This window comes from Nematostella vectensis, chromosome 6, assembly GCF_932526225.1.
Source record: "Nematostella vectensis chromosome 6, jaNemVect1.1, whole genome shotgun sequence".
NCBI lineage: Eukaryota > Metazoa > Cnidaria > Anthozoa > Actiniaria > Edwardsiidae > Nematostella > Nematostella vectensis.
In genome coordinates, this window is record NC_064039.1 from 8,633,450 (window position 1) to 8,657,403 (window position 23,954).

The 23,954-nt window shown below is 40.6% G+C and overlaps 2 protein-coding genes across 3 annotated transcripts; one reads left to right on the forward strand and one right to left on the reverse strand.

The window, feature by feature from the left end:
* On the reverse strand, nucleotides 1-18,767 carry LOC5508367 (pentatricopeptide repeat domain-containing protein 3, mitochondrial). Its single transcript, XM_001628921.3, has 31 exons — nucleotides 18,630-18,767; nucleotides 17,875-17,921; nucleotides 17,651-17,681; nucleotides 17,536-17,581; nucleotides 17,194-17,262; nucleotides 16,702-16,797; nucleotides 16,496-16,553; nucleotides 16,054-16,116; nucleotides 15,547-15,626; nucleotides 14,872-14,958; nucleotides 14,725-14,759; nucleotides 10,544-10,631; nucleotides 9,960-10,020; nucleotides 8,954-9,036; nucleotides 8,497-8,545; nucleotides 8,178-8,273; nucleotides 4,932-5,000; nucleotides 4,445-4,558; nucleotides 4,180-4,208; nucleotides 3,860-3,957; nucleotides 3,186-3,267; nucleotides 2,655-2,745; nucleotides 2,425-2,507; nucleotides 2,289-2,353; nucleotides 2,019-2,087; nucleotides 1,555-1,596; nucleotides 939-1,002; nucleotides 693-787; nucleotides 419-459; nucleotides 231-271; nucleotides 1-137 (listed from the first exon to the last, which is right to left on the reverse strand). Exons 1-31 carry the CDS (start codon nucleotides 18,707-18,709, stop codon nucleotides 96-98), a joined length of 2,094 nt encoding a protein of 697 aa, XP_001628971.3. The 5' UTR covers nucleotides 18,710-18,767; the 3' UTR covers nucleotides 1-95.
* On the forward strand, nucleotides 18,753-23,936 carry LOC5508377 (copper homeostasis protein cutC homolog). 2 transcript variants are annotated; one of them, XM_001628899.3, is made up of 8 exons: nucleotides 18,761-18,899; nucleotides 19,017-19,076; nucleotides 19,254-19,422; nucleotides 19,508-19,548; nucleotides 20,061-20,096; nucleotides 21,352-21,485; nucleotides 21,774-21,801; nucleotides 23,624-23,936. In XM_001628899.3, the coding sequence occupies exons 1-8, from the start codon at nucleotides 18,842-18,844 to the stop codon at nucleotides 23,845-23,847; spliced, it is 750 nt and encodes a 249-aa protein (XP_001628949.1). In that variant the 5' UTR covers nucleotides 18,761-18,841; the 3' UTR covers nucleotides 23,848-23,936. The 2 variants fall into 2 exon arrangements, with proteins under 2 accessions (XP_048584926.1, XP_001628949.1); XM_048728969.1 differs by lacking the exon at nucleotides 21,352-21,485 and having other exon boundaries at nucleotides 18,753-18,899; nucleotides 23,624-23,786.
* The last annotated feature ends 18 nt before the right edge of the window (nucleotides 23,937-23,954 follow it).

A 23,954-nucleotide genomic window follows, 5' to 3' on the forward strand; every position in this document is an offset into this window, starting at 1 on the left:
TATTTTCTAATTAATGTTTATTAACAGTATTTTTACATTAGCACGCGACAACGTGTACATTTCGTAAAAGGACGTAAAGGCACGTGTCTGTTCCTCTAGACAGAGCTTCCATCGATTGGCTCCTCCTCGCGGGATTTCTGTATGAAGTCCACAAGCGTTATTCAAGAGAAACAAAGGTCAAATAGAGTCACGTTCATAAAGGACCTTTTACGGATTAAGAATTAATTTACCTTAAGCATGTGTTGGTTTCTGATGGCCGTTCGTTGATCATCTGAACAAGAAGATCATTAAACAGCAGTAAGCTAACCAATAAGCATAGACTTTTAGCCATATCTCATTCGGGCTTATTAGTACATTTTTTGGCTTTCGAACATTCAGAATCCTGTGGCGCACTCGAAGGCAATACTCATGTACTTACCGAGTTTGGAAAAGTCCTCAAAAAGCTTGTTTATACGTACTCTGAGGGGGAACGATTAAAAAAAATCCGAAGGTTAGAGAAAAACAAATTCAAGTTAGATAAGGCGACACAAGTACATGGGCATGGGACAGATGGGAGATATAGACATAGACACAGACAGACAGACATACATGCATCATAGACAGATGGAATGACATACAGAACGGACGGACGAAGGGAAGGACACACTAAGAGACAGGGGTTCAAGGCAATGCGCACATCCCTACCCTCCTACCTTTCTGCTAATTGCATTTGCGTGGCTTCAAACACGTCACTGCGCTTGCGCATATGGATGCCATAGCCATTCTCTGCCATCATTTCAAAAACTCTCTGTGAAAAAGAAAAACAAACATTTATTCATCCCTACAGAATCGAGCCGCTATAAGTTCTCTCCCAAGTCATGCCCCGTCACGTAATCGCGGGAGGGACCCTCGGGAAGAGCCCGCAAAGCCCCTTGGTATCGGTCATGCGCAATACTCACCACCGCCTGACGGGCGTCTTTACGCAGTTTGCAGCACTGCAAGAGACCTGTTAACGCGGTATACCTGTGGCATAAAAGATCGGAACCGTTACTAAGGGCGCGTTTTTTCCCCTATCATTCTGGAATGGGAATGATTGGTAGAAAATGTTCAGAATGGCATTCGAGTCATTCTGGTACTGGAAGCAGAATGGGGGGAATGGGAACGTGGGATAAACGAACGCGCGCTTTTTCTATTTTAATCACTCTCATTCCGGAATCACGAGTAAAAAAAAGCGCCCTAAATGAGATGGCAAATAGTGCTAAATAACTAACACGTGTTTTACAAACAAAACTTTATTTGCCTTTTTGTCGGTTCTCTTGCGGGAAGCGCGCCTGCCGACTTCTCATTGTCCACAATACAACACTATAAATACAACCCCATCCGGATTTAGTCTCTTTTGTTCCAAAGGGCTAACGCTTGAATCGTTATCAAAGCTGCTCTTTTTTTTACAGAATAACAAAAAATACCATTTCAACCTTGTGTTGATTTATTCTCTGAAATAAAATATTGATATGTCGAGTCCCCGAGGTTTCATGCTTGCTAAATTGGACGATATTAAAGTCCAATTGTACTTACGTTGGTACAAGCTTGAGCTCGTCGAACATTTCAAAGGCTTTCCTGGTCAACAAGGAGAAATATTAGGATACAGGGTATACCAAAAGGAGTGACAATCAAAACAACGACAGGTCGAACACTACAATGTCTAAAGGCTAACTGACTTGTGACAGCGGGCCTTGGTTACGCTAAGTCTGGGACTTGGTTACACTAAGTCTAGGCCTTAGTTACCATAAGTCTAGGCCTTGGTTACACTAAGACTAGGCCTTGGTTACGCTAAGTCTGAGCCTTGGTTACACTAGTCTAGGCCTTGGTTACACTAAGTCTGGGCCTTGGTTACACTAAGCCTTGGCCTTGGTTACACTAAGGCTGGGCCTTGGTTACGCTATGTCTGGGCCTTGGTTACACTAAGCCTAGGCCTTGCACACACGTGTCTGGTAAGTTGAAGAAAAGGGGAGCAGTTAAGTCGGGAAGTAGTTTCTTACCAGGCCTGCTCAATTTGTCCAACAGTTGAGTGTTGGCGAACAAGTTGGGAGATCATGAAGCCATCAACCCTTCAACCAAAAAAAGGACATGTTATGGAAAACCCATAAAGCACAATGAAACAACAGCAGAAGACTTAATCTTGTCATTGCCATTATCGCCATCGCCCTCGCCATCGCCCTAACCAACCACTCTCACCCACACTGTCACCATCAACATCGTCATCATCACCATTATCATCTTTATGTTACAACAGTAGCACAAGTACTTACGGGATGTTGAATTTCTTCATCCAGAAGAACACATCTGTCATAATATCAACATATTCCTTGTAATGCTAGAGAAAAAAACCTGCATCAGAATGGAATCCTTGAACGTTTAGCACTAAAAAGTGTGGGTCACTCTCACCTTGACTTCAGTTTTTCTGCTCAGCGCTGAAAATATTCCTCTGCACACACTTTGCTCCAGAGGGGTACGGTAGCGCTTCATATCTGCATTCGAGCACAGACAAAGAAAATGCGTATTACAACAATAACCGTGTTACCTAGACTTACTTACGGTTTAAAAAGCGCAAAACGAGCCTAGGTAACCTGACCTTATGGTCACGCATGAGACGAACCTTTGTAACATGGCCTTACCGTCATAGAAACGCGGGACGAGCCTTGGCAGCCTGGCCTTCTCTGCCATGCGCAGTAGCTCTGCATACACCCACGGCTGAGGCAAGAGTTTCTGCGAGCAGCAAAAGAGACTCATTGGCTTACAGCCCTTGACACCCTGAGCGTGTCTGGCTTACAGCCCTTGACACCCTGGGTGTATATACAGTGCAGTAGCAAACCTCACCCTTGGCGAGGTTCAAACTTCGTATTATCCATGAGCCGTATTCAATTCAAATGTGTGGAAATGAAGATGAAACAATTGACTTGATTCATCTGCATGCATTTGCATTGAATATGGCTCAGGGTAATACAACGTTTGAGCTTAGCCTTAGAGTGTATAGAAGCAACCCTTGACACCCAAAGCGTGTATGGTTACAGTCCATGACACCGTGAGCGTGTAGATTAGCACCCGTTGACACTGCAGTGCTGAAGGACCAAAACCTATTGAGGCTGTTCAACGATTTCCCACAAGCTTTACACCTTATATACAAAAAATAACAAGATAAAACTTACGGAGGGGACTAGTTCCTTGTACATTCTATATGTCAATTCGGGATTTTCTTCTGATCGTGCCAGTGTTGCTAGGAATGTGGCGCTAAAACAAAATGGGAGAATTAAAATCCTCAAAAAGGTTTGTATGTGATTGGACAGGAAGGCATTCACATGCGTCAAATACATCCTTTTTTTTTTATAAGATCCTTTTTATTATAAGAAAGTCCAGCCTGAGATTTCGTCAACTTTGAAGAACATGCTGAGAACATGTCGAGGCTCAGATAGCAGCATGTGATGTGTTCTAAAATGCAAAATCCAATTGTCTTGACAATAACAACCTTTTGATGATTTGTTTAATTATCTTCTCATATTTCATTGGGTACAATATCTATATACTTATAATTTAAGAACATACTTATTTTTAGCCTTAAAATACTCCAAAAATGAGAACGGCCCAGCCTCAACTAAAAATTAGATGTTCTTATTAAAGGAAAAAGTTTAGTCACTTCCCTGGTCAAGATGCCGCCAACCCAATACTAGAAATAAAGGACCTTACGAGCACCGCAACAGCAGAATACAACACAGTCAGTAGGGAGTGTTTTCTGACCGAGCGAGCTAGAAAATGACTGTTTTCAAAACAGGATTGCCTGATATGGGAAGTGGTGTGCACATATAGTACAAGCCCCATGACTCACTAGAACTGCCCTCGTTTGGGCCCAAGGTACTTGGTTGGGTTTGTGTGTGCAAGTGCTAGAAGTCTGTGTGCAGCATTCGCATCCCGGCAGTAAAGCGCCTTGAATACACATGGAGTATACAAACATAAGATTTGATGGTAAGAGCAACGGCAATAATAATGATAATAATAATAATAGTAATAACAACAACACCAACAACAATAGTAATAGTTATAATATCAGTTATTATAACAGTAATAGCAATAGCAACAGCAATAGTAATGTTTACAATAGCAATAACATACAATGAATGAAACAATTTACAATGCATTTATACTTACAGCTCCAATAGCTGTGTTGAAGAATTTCACTGGAAAGGGCAAAAGCAAGATTCCATGTAAGCAAAGGAAAATATGCTATATCCAGTGTGGTAAAAAAACATTATTTTATATTATGAAATTTTGAAATGTGTCTCAAGTTTGTTGTGAATGCCAGCTGATAAGCATTTTTCAGTGGTAGCCTTTGCCATAGTCTATGTTAGGGTGAGGATAGTTTTTGTTATATGTGAGTAGTTTGCACAAACTTTAATCCCTTGTGCTACCTTACCGTCTGAGTAGCTTTGCATCTCTGGGAAAGCTGGAAGACTCTCCAGGTGGGTGATAATGTTCTGTAGTAATGTATTGTTGGGGAGGTCGATGGTAGATGGATCAATTCCTTCGTCTATATCAAAAACAGAATGGGATCTTATTTGTTACATTCTATCATGGAAAACTTCCAGTATGAAATTATTCTGCAGTGGATGTTTTTACAGCAGTTGTTGTTACTAATGATGTTGTTGATTGCTGTTACTGTTGTTTTTGTTACCATTGATGCTGTTGTTGATTGTTGTTACTGTGTTTGATAATAGTGTTTTTAGTTTACCTTTTCTTAGGGCAGGGCTACTGAATTATAGGATAACAATGCAATGATGTTGTTGCTGCTGTTGTTGGCTGTTGATACTGTGCTTGTTGATCCTTATGTTGTCATTGTTGTTTACTGTTGTTACTAATGCTGTTGTTGTTCTCTTACTATTGCCCAGTTGGTGGTAACTCACCTACAGCCCTGGTCCGTTTGAGATAGTACTCTGCACGTATCAACAAACTGTAACTCCCAAGCGATGGCTCTACAAGTTATAACAAGTGGTCAGCAAACCATCCTCCAAGACCATAAGGGAGTTAGATGGAGCAGTATTTATCACAAGTGGTCAGCAACCATCCTCCAAGACCATAAGGGGGTTACATGGGGCAGTATTTATCACAAGTTGTCAGCAACCATCCTTCAAGACCGTAAGGGAGTTAGATGGGGCAGTATTTATCACAAGTGGTCAGCAACCATCCTTCAAGACCATGAGGGAGTTACATGGGGCAGTATTTATCACAAGTGGTCAGCAACCATCCTTCAAGACCATGAGGGAGTTACATGGGGCAGTATTTATCACAAGTGGTCAGCAACCATCCTTCAAGACCATGAGGGAGTTACATGGGGCAGTATTTATCACAAGTGGTCAGCAACCATCCTTCAAGACCATGAGGGAGTTACATGGGGCAGTATTTATCACAAGTGGTCAGCAACCATCCTTCAAGACCATGAGGGAGTTACATGGGGCAGTATTTATCACAAGTGGTCAGCAACCATCCTTCAAGACCGTAAGGGAGTTAGATGGGGCAGTATTTATCACAAGTGGTCAGCAACCATCCTTCAAGACCATGAGGGGGTTACATGGGGCAGTATTTATCACAAGTGGTCAGCAACCATCCTTCAAGACCATGAGGGAGTTACATGGGGCAGTATTTATCACAAGTGGTCAGCAACCATCCTTCAAGACCATGAGGGAGTTACATGGGGCAGTATTCATCACAAGTGGTCAGCAACCATCCTTCAAGACCATGAGGGAGTTACATGGGGCAGTATTTATCACAAGTGGTCAGCAACCATCCTTCAAGACCATGAGGGAGTTACATGGGGCAGTATTTATCACAAGTGGTCAGCAACCATCCTTCAAGACCGTAAGGGAGTTAGATGGGGCAGTATTTATCACAAGTGGTCAGCAACTATCCTTCAAGACCATGAGGGAGTTACATGGGGCAGTATTTATCACAAGTGGTCAGCAACCATCCTTCAAGACCATGAGGGAGTTACATGGGGCAGTATTTATCACAAGTGGTCAGCAACCATCCTTCAAGACCATGAGGGAGTTACATGGGGCAGTATTTATCACAAGTGGTCAGCAACCATCCTTCAAGACCATGAGGGAGTTACATGGGGCAGTATTTATCACAAGTGGTCAGCAACCATCCTTCAAGACCATGAGGGAGTTACATGGGGCAGTATTTATCACAAGTGGTCAGCAACCATCCTTCAAGACCGTAAGGGAGTTAGATGGGGCAGTATTTATCACAAGTGGTCAGCAACCATCCTTCAAGACCATGAGGGAGTTACATGGGGCAGTATTTATCACAAGTGGTCAGCAACCATCCTTCAAGACCATGAGGGAGTTACATGTGGCAGTATTTATCACAAGTGGTCAGCAACCATCCTTCAAGACCATGAGGGAGTTACATGGGGCAGTATTTATCACAAGTGGTCAGCAACCATCCTTCAAGACCGTAAGGGAGTTAGATGGGGCAGTATTTATCACAAGTGGTCAGCAACCATCCTTCAAGACCATGAGGGGGTTACATGGGGCAGTATTTATCACAAGTGGTCAGCAACCATCCTTCAAGACCGTAAGGGAGTTAGATGGGGCAGTATTTATCACAAGTGGTCAGCAACCATCCTTCAAGACCATGAGGGGGTTACATGGGGCAGTATTTATCACAAGTGGTCAGCAACCATCCTTCAAGACCATGAGGGGGTTACATGGGGCAGTATTTATCACAAGTGGTCAGCAACCATCCTTCAAGACCATGAGGGAGTTACATGGGGCAGTATTTATAACAAGTGGTCAGCAACCATCCTTCAAGACCATGAGGGAATTACATGGGGCAGTATTTATCACAAGTGGTCAGCAACCATCCTTCAAGACCATGAGGGAGTTACATGGGGCAGTATTAATCACAAGTGGTCAGCAACCATCCTCCAAGACCATAAGGGAGTTAGATGGGGCAGTATTTATCACAAGTGGTCAGCAACCATCCTTCAAGACCATGAGGGGGTTACATGGGGCAGTATTTATCACAAGTGGTCAGCAACCATCCTCCAAGACCATGAGGGAGTTACATGGGGCAGTATTTATCACAAGTGGTCAGCAACCATCCTTCAAGACCATGAGGGAGTTACATGGGGCAGTATTTATCACAAGTGGTCAGCAACCATCCTTCAAGACCATGAGGGGGTTACATGGGGTGATATTTACAACAGCGGTCATTGACCTATCCTACAAAGCCAAAAGGGGGTTACATGGGGCGGTATTTACTACAGCATTCAGTGACCTATCCTACAAAACCAAAAGGGGGTTACATGGGGTGATATTTACAACAGCGGCCAGTGACCTATCCTACAAAGCCAAAAGGAGGTTACATGGGGTGATATTTACAACAGCGGCCAGTGACCTATCCTACAAAACCAAAAGGGGGTTACATGGGGTGATATTTACAACAGCGGCCAGTGACCTATCCTACAAAACCAAAAGGGGGTTACATGGGGCGGTATTTACAACAGCGGCCAGTGACCTAACCTACAAAACCAAAAGGGGGTTACATGGGGCGGTATTTACAACAGCGGTCAGTGACCTATCCTACACAACCAAAAGGGGGTTACATGGGGCGGTATTTACAACAGCGGCCAGTGACCTATCCTACAAAACCAAAAGGGGGTTACATGGGGCGGTATTTACAACAGCGGCCAGTGACCTATCCTACAAAACCAAAAGGGGGTTACATGGGGCGGTATTTACAACAGCGGTCAGTGACCTATCCTACAAAACCAAAAGGGGGTTACATGGGGTGGTATTTACAACAGCGGCCAGTGACCTATCCTACAAAACCAAAAGGGGGTTACATGGGGTGGTATTTACAACAGTGGTCAGTGACCTATCCTACAAAACCAAAAGGGGGTTACATGGGGCGGTATTTACTACAGCGGTCAGTGACCTATCCTACAAAACCAAAAGGGGGTTACATGGGGCGGTATTTACAACAGCGGTCAGTGACCTATCCTACAAAACCAAAAGGGGGTTACATGGGGCGGTATTTACAACAGAGGTCAGTGACCTATCCTACAAAACCAAAAGGGGGTTGGTGGCAGCTACCAATGCCTTAATTATAGAGGGAGTCACATGAGGGGGGGGGAGGGTATTTACCGATTCCTTTATCATAGAGGTCTCTGAAAACCATCATGGCCTTGCCTGTTCCGTCTGGCACAAACCCGCACATCTTAAGGATCTCATTATAGACAACTGAAAGAGAAATGTAATTCTATTTGTCCACAATCTGAGTGCAATTTATAACTATTGGCTTTTATTTAAAGAACTCTAAGCAAAGAATATTGTGTTGTGCATTAATGATAAAAAAATCTGAAAGTTTGTTTACCTTAAATTAACATAATTATAATGTTACAGTATAAAACATGAATTTCAGTATGTAAAAGATGATGATATTGTAATGACTGTAACTACCTACCGAGATTTGGCTTGACAGCAGGTGCCTTTTTCATCTCACCAATAAGTCTCTGCAACAAAAAACAGAAACGAGAGGGATGCATGGAAATATATCATCGTTTCGAAAACCATCAACGTTCATACTGTAGATTTCTTTATGCTTTAGCAATAGAATGGAGATGTAATTATTGGGAATTAAATTTCACAAGGATTTAAGTGGATTTAGAAATGAAAAGTATATCCCATTGTTGGGCAGCATTAAATGATTCACACAATGTGGACCTGGTGTCTTTAACTCTAAGACAAAGTTTTTATCTCTCTCACAGAGTACCTCTAATGCCCTTCCGCAGCTTCTTCACCACTACTCCTACCCCTAGCACCTACCCCAGTCCTTGTCACAAAGTACCTCTAATGCCTTTCCACAGCTTCTCCACCACTACTCCTACCTAGCGCCTACCCCAGTCCTTAGCACAAAGTACCTCTATGCCTTCCCACAGCTTCTGTCCTCGTCCATACTGGTCCATGGATTTAGTAAATAGCACAGCATAAGTGTTGACATTAGCTGTAAAAAAAGAAAACATACTCAATGCAATATTTTTTTTCAATAAATACGATCAAAATTTCAATAATGACACCTGCTTGTTACATCATTAGGCACATTGCTAATTGTTTCTCTGATAGATGACATGCATTGTTTATCATTTGCGGGGAATTTCTAATTGTTTCCTCATAATTCCAATTGATGACATGTGTTGTTAATCATTTGAGAGGAATTGCTAATTGTTTCTTTATAATTCCAATTGATGACAAGTGTTGTTTATCATTTGCATGTATTGCTTATTATTTCTCATAATTCAAATTCATGGCGCATGTGTTTATCATTTGCACGCATTGCTAATTGTTTCTTTACAATTACAATTGATGACACACTTTCGCTAATCATTTGCATGCATTACTGTTTCTAATAATTCCAATTGATGAGGCATGTTTGTTTATCACTTGCGCACATTGCTCATTGTTTCTTTACAATTTCAATTGATGATGCGCTTTCGTTTATCATTTGCATGCACTACTAACTGTTTCTAATAATTCCAATTGATGAGGCACATTTGTTTATCATTTCCGTGCATTGCTAATTGTTTCTTTACAATTTCAATTGATGACGCGCTTTTGTTTATCATTTGCATGCATTACAAACTGTTTCTAATAATTCCAATTGATGACACACATCCTATCATCATTTGCGCATATTGTTCATTGTTTTCTCTCATTCCGCTTGAAGACGTGCATTTGTTTATCATTTGCAGGAACTGCATTTTGTTTTCTCCAATTCCGATGTTTGTTTCTTTATTGTTTGCAGGCATTGGTAATTATGGTAGAAATGATTGACGACATCGTTTTTTTTAAATTGTCTTGTTACAGAAGTTACACAATTGCTTATCTCATTTAGTATTCAGTGCACCATTTCATAAGAACCAACCTCACCTTGAAACCCTTGCTGTCTCATCTCTTCATACAATTCAAACGCTCTTTTGTAATTATTGTGCTGAAACGGAAGAATGCCTGTGAGAATCTTTACTATAGATAGCTCCATTCAGAGATAATACTATGGAATACAGTACTTGCTGGTATCAGAAATAGTATTCGAGGCAAGGGAACAGTAGATAAAGCAAAGGGAATGGTAGAAAAGACTAGAGAATGGAACACAAGGCTAGGGAATGTTATACAAGGCTAGGGAATGTAATACAAGGCTAGGGAATGGTACACAAGGCTAGGGAATGGAACACAAGGCTAGGGAATGGAAAACAAGGCTAGGGAATGGTATACAAGGCTAGGGAATGGAAAACAAGGCTAAGGAATGGTATACAAGGCTAGGGAATGGAACACAAGGCTAGGGAATGGTATACAAGGCTAGGGAATGGAACACAAGGCTAGGGAATGTTATACAAGGCTAGGGAATGGAAAACAAGTCTAGGGAATGGTATACAAGGCTAGGGAATGGAACACAAGGCTAGGGAATGCAAGGAAATTCTACATACATAAGGCTGCTATAGTTAGAGAAACTGTACCTTGAACAATGCTAGAATCATCGCCTCGTATGTGCGTCCATTTTTTGTTTCCATTTTGCTAAAAAGTTGCTCTGCATAGTTGTCCATGCTTAGGAAAATCAGTCAATTAGCACTGAGTATAATAAGACATTGTAGTGATTAGGTGATTAGGTGTCATGTGACATAACGCATATGAGTGATTAGGTGATTAGGTGTCATGTGACATAACGCATATGAGTGATTAGGTGATTAGGTGTCATGTGACATAACGCATATGAGTGATTAGGTGATTAGGTGTCATGTGACATAACGCATATGAGTGATTAGGTGATTAGGTGTCATGTGACATAACGCATATGAGTGATTAGGTGATGGTCATGTGACATAACACATATGAGTGATTAGGTGATGGTCATGTGACATAACACATATGAGTGATTAGGTGATGGTCATGTGACATAAGGCATATGAGTGATTGGGTGATGGTCATGTGACATAAGGCATATGAGTGATTAGGTGATGGTCATGTGACATAAGGCATATGAGTGATTAGGTGATGGTCATGTGACATAAGGCATATGAGTGATTAGGTGAAGGTCATGTGACATAACGCATATGAGTGATTAGGTGATGGTCATGTGACATAAGGCATATGAGTGATTAGGTGATGGTCATGTGACATAAGGCATATGAGTGATTAGGTGATGGTCATGTGACATAAGGCATATGAGTGATTAGGTGATGGTCATGTGACATAAGGCATATGAGTGATTAGGTGAAGGTCATGTGACATAAGGCATATGAGTGATTAGGTGATGGTCATGTGACATAAGGCATATGAGTGATTAGGTGATGGTCATGTGACATAACACATATGAGTGATTAGGTGATGGTCATGTGACATAACACATATGAGTGATTAGGTGATGGTCATGTGACATAAGGCATATGAGTGATTAGGTGATGGTCATGTGACATAAGGCATATGGGTGATTAGGTGATGGTCATGTGACATAAGGCATATGAGTGATTAGGTGAAGGTCATGTGACATAACACATATGAGTGATTAGGTGATGGTCATGTGACATAACACATATGAGTGATTAGGTGATGGTCATGTGACATAACGCATATGAGTGATTAGGTGATGGTCATGTGACATAACACATATGAGTGATTAGGTGATGGTCATGTGACATAAGGCATATGACTGATTAGGTGATGGTCATGTGACATAAGGCATATGAGTGATTAGGTGAAGGTCTTGTGACATAACGCATATGAGTGATTAGGTGATGGTCATGTGACATAAGGCATATGAGTGATTAGGTGAAGGTCTTGTGACATAACGCATATGAGTGATTAGGTGATGGTCATGTGACATAAGGCATATGAGTGATTAGGTGAAGGTCTTGTGACATAACGCATATGAGTGATTAGGTGATGGTCATGTGACATAAGGCATATGAGTGATTAGGTGATGGTCATGTGACAATGCATATGAGTGATTAGGTGATGGTCATGTGACATAAGGCATATGAGTGATTGGGTGATGGTCATGTGACATAAGGCATATGAGTGATTAGGTGATGGTCATGTGACATAACACATATGAGTGATTAGGTGATGGTCATGTGACATAACGCATATGAGTGATTAGGTGATGGTCATGTGACATAACACATATGAGTGATTAGGTGATGGTCATGTGACATAAGGCATATGACTGATTAGGTGATGGTCATGTGACATAAGGCATATGAGTGATTAGGTGAAGGTCTTGTGACATAACGCATATGAGTGATTAGGTGATGGTCATGTGACATAAGGCATATGAGTGATTAGGTGAAGGTCTTGTGACATAACGCATATGAGTGATTAGGTGATGGTCATGTGACATAAGGCATATGAGTGATTAGGTGAAGGTCTTGTGACATAACGCATATGAGTGATTAGGTGATGGTCATGTGACATAAGGCATATGAGTGATTAGGTGATGGTCATGTGACAATGCATATGAGTGATTAGGTGATGGTCATGTGACATAAGGCATATGAGTGATTGGGTGATGGTCATGTGACATAAGGCATATGAGTGATTAGGTGATGGTCATGTGACATAAGGCATATGAGTGATTGGGTGAAGGTCATGTGACATAAGGCATATGAGTGATTAGGTGAAGGTCATGTGACATAACGCATATGAGTGATTAGGTGAAGGTCATGTGACATAAGGCATATGAGTGATTAGGTGAAGGTCATGTGACATAAGGCATATGAGTGATTAGGTGAAGGTCATGTGACATAAGGCATATGAGTGATTAGGTGATGGTCATGTGACATAACACATATGAGTGATTAGGTGAAGGTCATGTGACATAAGGCATATGAGTGATTAGGTGATGGTCATGTGACATAAGGCATATGAGTGATTAGGTGATGGTCATGTGACATAACGCATATGAGTGATTAGGTGATGGTCATGTGACATAACACATATGAGTGATTAGGTGATGGTCATGTGACATAAGGCATATGAGTGATTAGGTGATGGTCATGTGACATAAGGCATATGAGTGATTAGGTGAAGGTCATGTGACATAAGGCATATGAGTGATTAGGTGAAGGTCATGTGACATAAGGCATATGAGTGATTAGGTGATGGTCATGTGACATAACACATGTGAGTGATTAGGTGAAGGTCATGTGACATAAGGCATATGAGTGATTAGATGATGGTCATGTGACATAACGCATATGAGTGATTGGGTGAAGGTCATGTGACAATGCATATGAGTGATTAGGTGATGGTCATGTGACATAACACATATGAGTGATTAGGTGATGGTCATGTGACATAAGGCATATGAGTGATTAGGTGATGGTCATGTGACATAAGGCATATGAGTGATTAGGTGAAGGTCTTGTGACATAACGCATATGAGTGATTAGGTGATGGTCATGTGACATAAGGCATATGAGTGATTAGGTGAAGGTCTTGTGACATAACGCATATGAGTGATTAGGTGATGGTCATGTGACATAAGGCATATGAGTGATTAGGTGATGGTCATGTGACAATGCATATGAGTGATTAGGTGATGGTCATGTGACATAAGGCATATGAGTGATTGGGTGATGGTCATGTGACATAAGGCATATGAGTGATTAGGTGATGGTCATGTGACATAAGGCATATGAGTGATTGGGTGAAGGTCATGTGACATAAGGCATATGAGTGATTAGGTGAAGGTCATGTGACATAACGCATATGAGTGATTAGGTGAAGGTCATGTGACATAAGGCATATGAGTGATTAGGTGAAGGTCATGTGACATAAGGCATATGAGTGATTAGGTGAAGGTCATGTGACATAAGGCATATGAGTGATTAGGTGATGGTCATGTGACATAACACATATGAGTGATTAGGTGAAGGTCATGTGACATAAGGCATATGAGTGATTAGGTGATGGTCATGTGACATAAGGCATATGAGTGATTAGGTGATGGTCATGTGACATAACGCATATGAGTGATTAGGTGATGGTCATGTGACATAACACATATGAGTGATTAGGTGATGGTCATGTGACATAAGGCATATGAGTGATTAGGTGATGGTCATGTGACATAAGGCATATGAGTGATTAGGTGAAGGTCATGTGACATAAGGCATATGAGTGATTAGGTGAAGGTCATGTGACATAAGGCATATGAGTGATTAGGTGATGGTCATGTGACATAACACATATGAGTGATTAGGTGAAGGTCATGTGACATAAGGCATATGAGTGATTAGGTGATGGTCATGTGACATAACGCATATGAGTGATTAGGTGAAGGTCATGTGACAATGCATATGAGTGATTAGGTGATGGTCATGTGACATAACACATATGAGTGATTAGGTGATGGTCATGTGACATAAGGCATATGAGTGATTAGGTGATGGTCATGTGACATAAGGCATATGAGTGATTAGGTGATGGTCATGTGACATAACACATATGAGTGATTAGGTGAAGGTCATGTGACATAAGGCATATGAGTGATTAGGTGAAGGTCATGTGACAATGCATATGAGTGATTAGGTGATGGTCATGTGACATAAGGCATATGAGTGATTAGGTGATGGTCTTGTGGCTACTTCAGGTGCATAACATAGAAATCAGGCTCATAAGAAAATTGCTGATTCCTTACCTCCATGTGTTCTCATACCGATCTTTAAGGATAACCTTGCAGAAAGAATCAGAGTATCATCATTTAACACATAATATTTCATTCAAATTTATTTTTTATTTAAACCTTGGGTGTGTCAGATAAGCAGAGCATGATCATGGTCCCTACCTCAGGTTCATCGTCTGATGATTCCATTTCATCAGAGGATTCAGAACTTGATGATGATGAGGATTCCTCACTTGCTTTCTCAACCTCCTGAAAAACCAGTAGGTATACAGTAGTGTTTGTCTGGGCTACTACAGACTACAGGTTACAAGATTATGTTGGTAAAGGTGTAGGTCTTGAAGGTGATTATAAAGATTAGGGTAATATTGGTTTAGACATCTGTGGTTTATGAAATACCAACAATGGCAATGAGAATGGCAACCTCAGGCTAAGGAAACAACTGAATAAATAAAAGTATTTAAAAGCTGCAAGTGATAACTTTGTCCTTCAATAGTATTTTTTTTCCTTTAACAGGCGAAAAAGAGGGTAATTTTTATTGAAAGATTGACAAATACAACATCCCTTTTTCTTATGATGCTGTACCGTATGATGCTGTACCGATGACACAGCATCCCACATCCCAAAAAAAAAGCAAATTCCAAATCTTTTCCAAACCTGTTTCAAATCTGTTCCAAACCATAACATGAAACATGAAGTTTTGTGGGGTACTGGGGATGTGGGGTTGGTCTGTTACTGAGTAAAAAGTGCAGTATATTTATTCAAACTAGCTTGGAACTATTTGGTTTCAAGCACAAAGCATTCAGGTTTTCACAAAGATAAATTATCACGATATCTCACCTCAGTAGTGATGTTTGACACCCCAAAGAAAGCTACCAGGTCCAGCAAATCATTTTGTGTCTCTAAAGATATTGCTACTCCTAGAGTACAACAAACAGCATTTGACAAGAACTCAAAAATTACTCAATAAGGTCACCATTCAATAAAAGGGCATAGAAATACTGGATACAAGACCTATAGTTGAAACCTTACATGCATTGATCTACTATAAATTTTTGTGTGTGTTTAAATCGATGTTTAAAAGCTGAATTCAAACAAAGGTTTCCTGCACACGCAGCAGACTTTTCAAAATGCACCAAAATCTATTGAAAATAACTACAGGACTTGTTTGATATCATTTTTTGTGTGAAATTTACAGTGGAATTCACTTTTTGATTATTAATTTCTATATAAGATTCATAATCACCTGTGAACAATTTTACGGTTATAGACATATCCTAAATTACATAATTTTTACCAGGAAATTGCATGTTAATAAGTATTATAAGCACCAGCAACAAGCAGTACCTAACTCCAGGAGTTTCTCATATGCTTCAATTGCTTCTTGAGGTTTCATTTGAGTTATTAGTGCTGTAGCAGAAACAGAGAATAACCTAAATATGATTAATAAACCAAGAAAAGAGAATAAATTAAATCTTACTGATAAACCAGGAAAACAGAATAAACTAAATGTTATTCACAAACCAAGAAAACAGAATAAACAAAATGTAAATGACAAACCAAGAAATCCAAATAAACTAAATGTTTCTTCATAGCAGTCATGAAAAAAAAATACTGCTAGTCTATGGATACATAGTCACACAGCCAGTTATTTTTGAACATGAAAAATACTGCTGGTTTACTCAAATTTTGTCATCACAGCAAACATGTAAGGTCTACAGTCACTCAGAAGCCTTTTAACGCAAAATATGGAAAAAAAACATTGCTGGACCTGGAGTTCTATACTCACACTTTAAATCATCTTCCTCCTGAATATCCAGGACTTGTGGATCTGGTCTTGGCCATGCCTAAGCAACATTCAGATGAACAGAAAGCACAAATAATTGGAAAAAAACAACCTGGGCATATTAAAGCAAGATTCACATTCTACAGTGTTACAGTCGCAAGTAGACTAAATAACATTTACTCAGACATGACTTGTAAAATAATACTTACTGGCTCTGGTTTTCGCATAGGGAAAAGCTGAGGGTATCTACTGATGACAAACTCAGCTGCCTTTCTACCAGACATCATAGCTGCCTTGCATTCTTCCTGCACAGCAAAACATACAAAAGACACTAATACCTCTATTGAGTAACTACCCCAGGACTGTGAATTGTGGCCGCTTTGGCTTTTTAATGGAGGTAGACAAATACAGTTCTTAAGTAAGAAATTGGTGTAAGCAAGAAATTGAAAGTTAATAAATACTAAAGCCCAAACAAGGTCAAGTAGGTAGCAAACTTATACATCAACTTATCCCGCACAGGTGAACTTAGAGGTAGAGAGGCTATCACTATGTAATGAACTAAACAAAGTTGAAAAGAGGACTGTCATATCAATACTCTACAAATCCCAATTCGAGATTACTTTAATTTACTGAAGGCATAACCTTAATCTCATGCTGCATGCTTACGGAAGTCCCTCATTTTCAGGACTAGAATTTTTTACCCTCTTTCTTGGGGTCCTTGGTAGGAGTAAGACGTCTTCATATAACTCTTTGGGTGGGGCCAGCGCAGTCTGTAAGAGGTAGACAAAGCTATGATTAGAAATGGTCTCAATATCTTTAGGCAAGATTTAATGAGGGGGAGGGGGAAGGGGAAAGTTCTGTCTATAAGACGTAGACAAAGCCATGATATGAAATGGTCCTAAACTTTAAGCAAGGCTTAATGGTGAGGGGGAGGGGGAAGTTCCATCTGTAAGAGGTATACAAAGCCATGATTAGAAATGGTCTTTAGCAAAGGCTGAATGCTTGAGGGGGGGGCAAGGAGTTGACGTCTAAGTTCTACTCACTGGTTCGACAGTCGACGCCAGTGCCTTGAGTACTGCCAGTGGGTCCCTAGTTATTTAAACAAGATATTAGCCATCTCTGACAAAATCATTTAGGATCATTTCTTTTGCTACAAACCTTGGTGAGTGCTCATCTTCTGTTGTGCTTTCTGTAATCACAATGCAAGATGGCACAAGTTATAAACAATGCAAGACAGCACATCATAAACACTTTCTTAAAAGAAATGATAACCTCAGAGGTTTGCTGTCTAACTGTTATTGTAATCCACCCAGTGATCTCTTTGGAGAGATAATTAGGTTATAAGTAAGTTAATTTATAATTTTATAGATATTTATAAGTACCTTTTACCAGTGTCTTGTTTGCATTTTTAGTAGACCCTGAGAGGAGTCTGTTGAGCAGTAGACATCAGTTAGTCTTGTACTAGCTTTGCATTATATCAGTTTCTGATAAGCTACTGTACTAGGGCAGTCTTTTGTTTGCATACCTGTCAACTCTCCCGCATTAGGCGGGAGTCTCAAGATTTTGGACCCCTTCCCCCGCTCTCCTGCGTTGAGCACCAAATCCCCCGCTTTTTAGCTATTTTATCGCTTCCGAAAAATTATTCTATAGAAAAGCGTCACGTTGCCAATTTTCTATCATAATATTAAAAGCAATAATTTCCTTGCATAGCGCAATTTATCGAACACCCTCGTGTGGTGATCTATAGGTGGATTTGTTAGCGAAAGCTTTCTATTATACCTAGCCCTTCCCCCAAAAAATGTATATACCCCACCCCTCCCCAAAAAAATTCTCAAGCCTTGAGATTTCCGGAGGTTGACAGGTATGTGTTTGTGAGTATGATTTTGGAGGATGGATGACAGTAGAGTCTCGATATGGGGATTCTATCTTGACATAAATATATTGATTTCCTATCAACCATCAAATACATGGAAATAATCTCTTTTTAACGATATTCTCGATGTAACGCAGCAAATGTTCTTATCGGAGGTTTCACTGTAGTCGGCTAGCCAAGATGACGTAACACAGGGAAGCACACAGAAGAAAAACAACACAAAGCAGAAAAACTCTAAATGATCGTCTAGGCGCCTTTCCTTACCTCGACAATACTGCAGCCCGGCAGAGAGGGTAGGTTTTCGCGGATCCTCGAAGTGCACAAATGGCACTCGTGGCCGCCATGTTGGATTGCCCGGCAGAAGAAGACTGGCGCTAGCCTAGGCTTACGCGTTCACGATAGGAACGCCTGGTGGTAGAGGATTTTCAATAAGTTAGAAAATTAAAAATAGCGGAATAGTGAAAAGTAGATGAAAAATGTTGCTTGAGATTTGCGTCGATTCGGTCCAATCTGCAATAAATGCTGAGAAAGGAGGTAAGATGCGTCTGAGAGCTCCATCCGAAACACGCTGCTATTTCTTGAATTATTTTATTTGTTCTATTATGGTTGGATATTGTAAACAACATCTCTGTTCTTGACTTGGATTCACAGGAGCTAGTCGAGTTGAACTGTGTGCAAATCTTATGGAGGGAGGTACCACTCCTAGCCTTGGTAAGGATTGATTTCAAGGTTGTTTCAGTTTTGCTTTAACGAATAAGTTGAGATTTTTCTTGTGATTTCTGATACCTAGTGTAATCTGTGTCAAAAATACGTAATTTATATACGTAAAGTAGTACAGTCTGTATTTCAAACCCATGTGTTGAAAGCGGGTTTTTATTTTTTTGATAGGGATGCTTAAAATAATAAAGAAACTAGTATCTGTCCCTGTTTTCGTGATAATCAGACCAAGAGGAGGGGACTTCGTGTATAGTGAATCTGAGTTTTGGGTGATGAAAGAGGATCTGAAATGTTTGAAGAGTGAGGGAGCTGATGGTATAGTCTTGGGTATACTTGAAGCGTAAGCATTATATCCTTTTTCTGTATTTCATACTTTCAAAACATGCAAATATTACCATGTGTTAACATTAATTGGTTAATTGCAGAAATGGGGAAATAGATAGAGAAAGGTGTCAAGAACTGATTGGTATGTCGTATAGTTTTAGTTTCTAGGCATCAGACAAAGGACAAAGGTATACCCTAAGTCATTTCCAGGATATGACCTAACACATTTCCAGGGTATATACACCAACACATTTCCAGATAAACACCAACACATTTCCAGGGTATATACACTAACACATTTCCAGATAAATCCCAACACATTATCAGGTAAACACTAACACATTCCCAAGGTATACCCTAATACTTTTTCAGATAAACACCAACACATTTACAGGGTATAAACACCAACACATTTACAGATAAACCCCAACACATTTCCAGGGTATATACACCAACACATTTCCAGATAAACACCAACACATTTCCAGGTAAACATTAACACATTTCCAAGGTATACTCCAACACATTTCCAGATAGACACCAACACATTTCCAGGCTATACCCAAACACATCTCTTGGTATGCACTAAGAATGTGTAAATTACCAAAAAATAATGACTTTAGCTGAAAATAATAGCTATTATTATTTTTCCAGATATCTCAAGACCTCTTCCAGTCACATTTCACAGAGGTAACCTGTCACCCCAACCTTAGTCCCTTTTTTAAATGTCATATAATCATGCCCTTAAAGGGATTTTATTCATTCTGTGATGGGAAGTACTTTCAAAACATGCAAATGTTACCATGTATTTATTAAGATTTTTGGCGGTGTAAAAGGGTCTTCCTTTTGCTCAGAATATTTTTATGGGTTCTGAAAGGGTAAAGCTTCAAACCTTTAAAGGTAATGTTTAAGGTAAATTCCTGGGGTGTCATTTTATCAGTTATTGATTTTTTTTAGTTTTTTGGGTTTATGTCTTCATTGCCATAATGCCCTGAGACGCCTGTAAAATATAGGCCCAACTCCAAAACGTCAGAAGTGCAAACTAAACATCACCAGACCCGGATACTCATAGATTCATCCAAGGCATAAACAACCTTCAAAAGCGCATCTAAGCAATGTAATATAATTGACTCTTTTGTCAAAATATCAACCTTGATTTCTGACCAATTAATAAACAAATGCTTAAACTTAGAAACATTTCTTACCAAAAAGACACAAAATTCCGAACTACAAATAGAGACAAGCAAACACAGATCAAGTCACAAATAGATACCTTTATTGCGCTCCGTCAGGTCCCATTTTACAGCAATCAGTCACAATATTCAATGCTAGAACCTATAAAAGCAAGTCACCATGTTTTGCATGCCTGCACTGCATCATGGGAGTCTTGGAAACACCTTGACAGACAGGCAGGCAATCTCCTCCCCCAGAATCAAAAGTCTCTTTGCCCCGAAGCCAAACAAAACATTTCCAGGTCCAAGGAACCCAGAATAAGCCTGAAAACAATTTTTGAATAAGGTTGGGTAGCAAAGATGGCCCACATTAATTATTATTATTATAAATAATGCCCAAATAGACTTAATGATGTCCTAAGGCACTCTCCAGATGTGAAAAAGCTGTAGTTTTTAAGCAAATTACAAGCAAATATGTTTTAAGCAACAGGCTGTAGCAGTGCCGTCACTAGAAAGAAAAGAAACCACAGTGCATTGTTGGAAACTTCAAGGCAAACCGTCTTGGGTCAGCGATAGCTTAGCTTAACTGGTAGACTTGAAATAGGGGGGAAGGTTTCTGTTTTCAGTCTGTTTTTCTTACAATTCTGCTCAAAAGTACCCCGGAGTGAAAGGGTTATGATCTCATTCTAACCCGACACCCCTCCCCCTGTTATATAGCCATATGAGTAGCCTTTCAATGTCCATGGCAATGTGATTTCTGTATTTTTTCTAAGCATTTGACATGGTTAGAGATCCTGTCCTCTCTCTGGATATACTTGTTTCCATGGGCGTTGAGAGGATTCTAACAAGTGGCCTGGACTCCACAGCACTTGAGGGTCTGCCAATAATAAAAATACTTGTTGAACATGTGAGTTAAAGAATTGTTTTCACTGGATGCATAAGACTGTTGTGTGACTTATAAAAAGCCAAGCGATAAAAGCACTTTCTCGTTAAATATGAAAGGAGAGTATAACATTATTTATACCTAGCATATTTTTTAATAAAGGCCCTTTCAACATTTACATACATCTTTTTTGAGCAATAGTCATAAGAAATTAAGCTTCCCTCCAATCACCATATTTGTTTTCAGTGAATGAACTGGTGACATTGATTATAGAATATAAGTATGATTCGTTTTTTATTCTTTTTTTTTCAGGCAAACAAAAGGATTATTATTATGCCAGGTTTGTATTGGAAAAATGAACTAGTAAATGTTTTAGTGAATTTGGGCAACATGTTTAGTAAGATAGTACACCATCAAACTACTTCTTTGTTATAAAAGTCAGTATATGCATTTCAACCAAATTCATTGCAAACTAAAGTTTGCTCATAAAAACTCCTCTACGCTTGGCATGAGCCTCGTGTGACTATTGTTCATGGGTTCTGACCTGTCTAATCCCCATGTATCTGGACAGTAGGACAGAGCACTGTGTAGTGTTCAGTGCATCACAGAAAGGACAACATATTTTAGTTACAAATTTTGCAGGGGGGGTGCATGCCCACACCCCCTCCTTGGTTGCTAAAAAATTGACGAAAAGTTTCTTATTGAAATATCTTTGCAACTACTATTATTTTTACATATGATACCCAAAAATAATAGTAGTTGCCGAAATAATAGTGGTTGACGAAAAGTTTCTTATTGAAGGATCTTTGCAACTACTATTATTTTTGCATATGATACCAAAAAATAATATTAGTTGCAGAAATAATAGTTGACGAAAAGTTTTTTATTGAAGGATCTTGCAACTACTATTATTTTTACATATGATACCAAAGTCTATACACTCCCCTCAGCCAATCCTGGGTATGCGCTTGATTTTGCGTCTGTACACCCTGTTATAACAGTCCCTCACTAGTCTAACAGTCCCCTCACTAGCCTTACAGTCCTCTCACTAGCCTTACAGTCCCCTCACTAGCCTTACAGTCCCTCACTAGCCTAACAGTCCCCTCACTAGCCTAACAGTCCCCTCACTAGCCTCACAGTCCCCTAACTAGCCTTACAGTCCCATCACTAGCCTAACAGTCCCCTCACTAGCCTCACAGTCCCCTCACTAGCCTTACAGTCCTCTCACTAGCCTTACAGTCCCATCACTAGCCTTACAGTCCCCTAACTAGCCTTACAGTCCCCTCACTAGCCTAACAGTCCCCTCATTAGCCTTACAGTCCCTCACTAGCCCAACAGTCCCCTCACTAGCCTTACAGTCCTCTCACTAGCCTCACAGTCCCCTCACTAGCCTTACAGTCCCCTCACTAGCCTTACAGTCCCCTCACTAGCCTTACAGGCCCCTCACTAGCCTTACAGTCCCCTCACTAGCCTTACAGTCCTCTCACTAGCCTTACAGTCCCCTCACTAGCCTTACAGTCCCATCACTAGCCTTACAGTCCCCTCACTAGCCTAACAGTCCCCTCACTAGCCTCACAGTCCCCTCACTAGCCTTACAGTCCCCTCACTAGCCTTACAGTCCTCTCACTAGCCTTACAGTCCCTCACTAGCCTTACAGTCCCCTCACTAGCCTTACAGTCCCTCACTAGCCTAACAGTCCCCTCACTAGCCTAACAGTCCCCTCACTAGCCTCACAGTCCCCTCACTAGCCTTACAGTCCTCTCACTAGCCTTACAGTCCCCTCACTAGCCTTACAGTCCCTTCACTAGCCTTACAGTCCCCTCACTGGCCTTACAGTCCCCTCACTAGCTTTACAGTCCCCTCACTAGCCAAACAGTCCCCTCACTAGCCTAACAGTCCCCTCACTAGCCTAACAGTCCCCTCACTAGCCTAACAGTCCCCTCACTAGCCTCACAGTCCCCTCACTAGCCTTACAGTCCTCTCACTAGCCTTACAGTCCCCTCACTGGCCTTACAGTCCCCTCACTAGCTTTACAGTCCTCTCACTGGCCTTACAGTCCCCTCACTAGCCTTGACCCCTCCACAAAATGTTTCATTTATATAAAAAAATGATTAAACTAATTTATAGACAGTTGTTAATAATCTCATGCTTTCATTATTCAGGTGGTGGAATAACTGAGAGAAACTTAGAGCGTATAGTGCAAGGCTCTGGAGCCGTGGAGTTCCACTGTTCTGCAAGGGAATCGGTTGATTCACCAGTACAGAAAGAGTGCAGAAGAAGTAATGTGTTTATGGGCGGGGCCTTAAGACCGCCCGAGTTTCTTCACAAGTATACCGGGGAAAATATGGTGAAAAGACTTTGCGCAATTGTATCGCAATCACGGTAATCATAGGATGAGACAGGCAATGAAGTGCTACAGTCATGCTCGCAAATCCAGTGTTCAGACAAGGTGAATAGACGAGAATCTTTATTGAATGATCTTGATTAATCCTC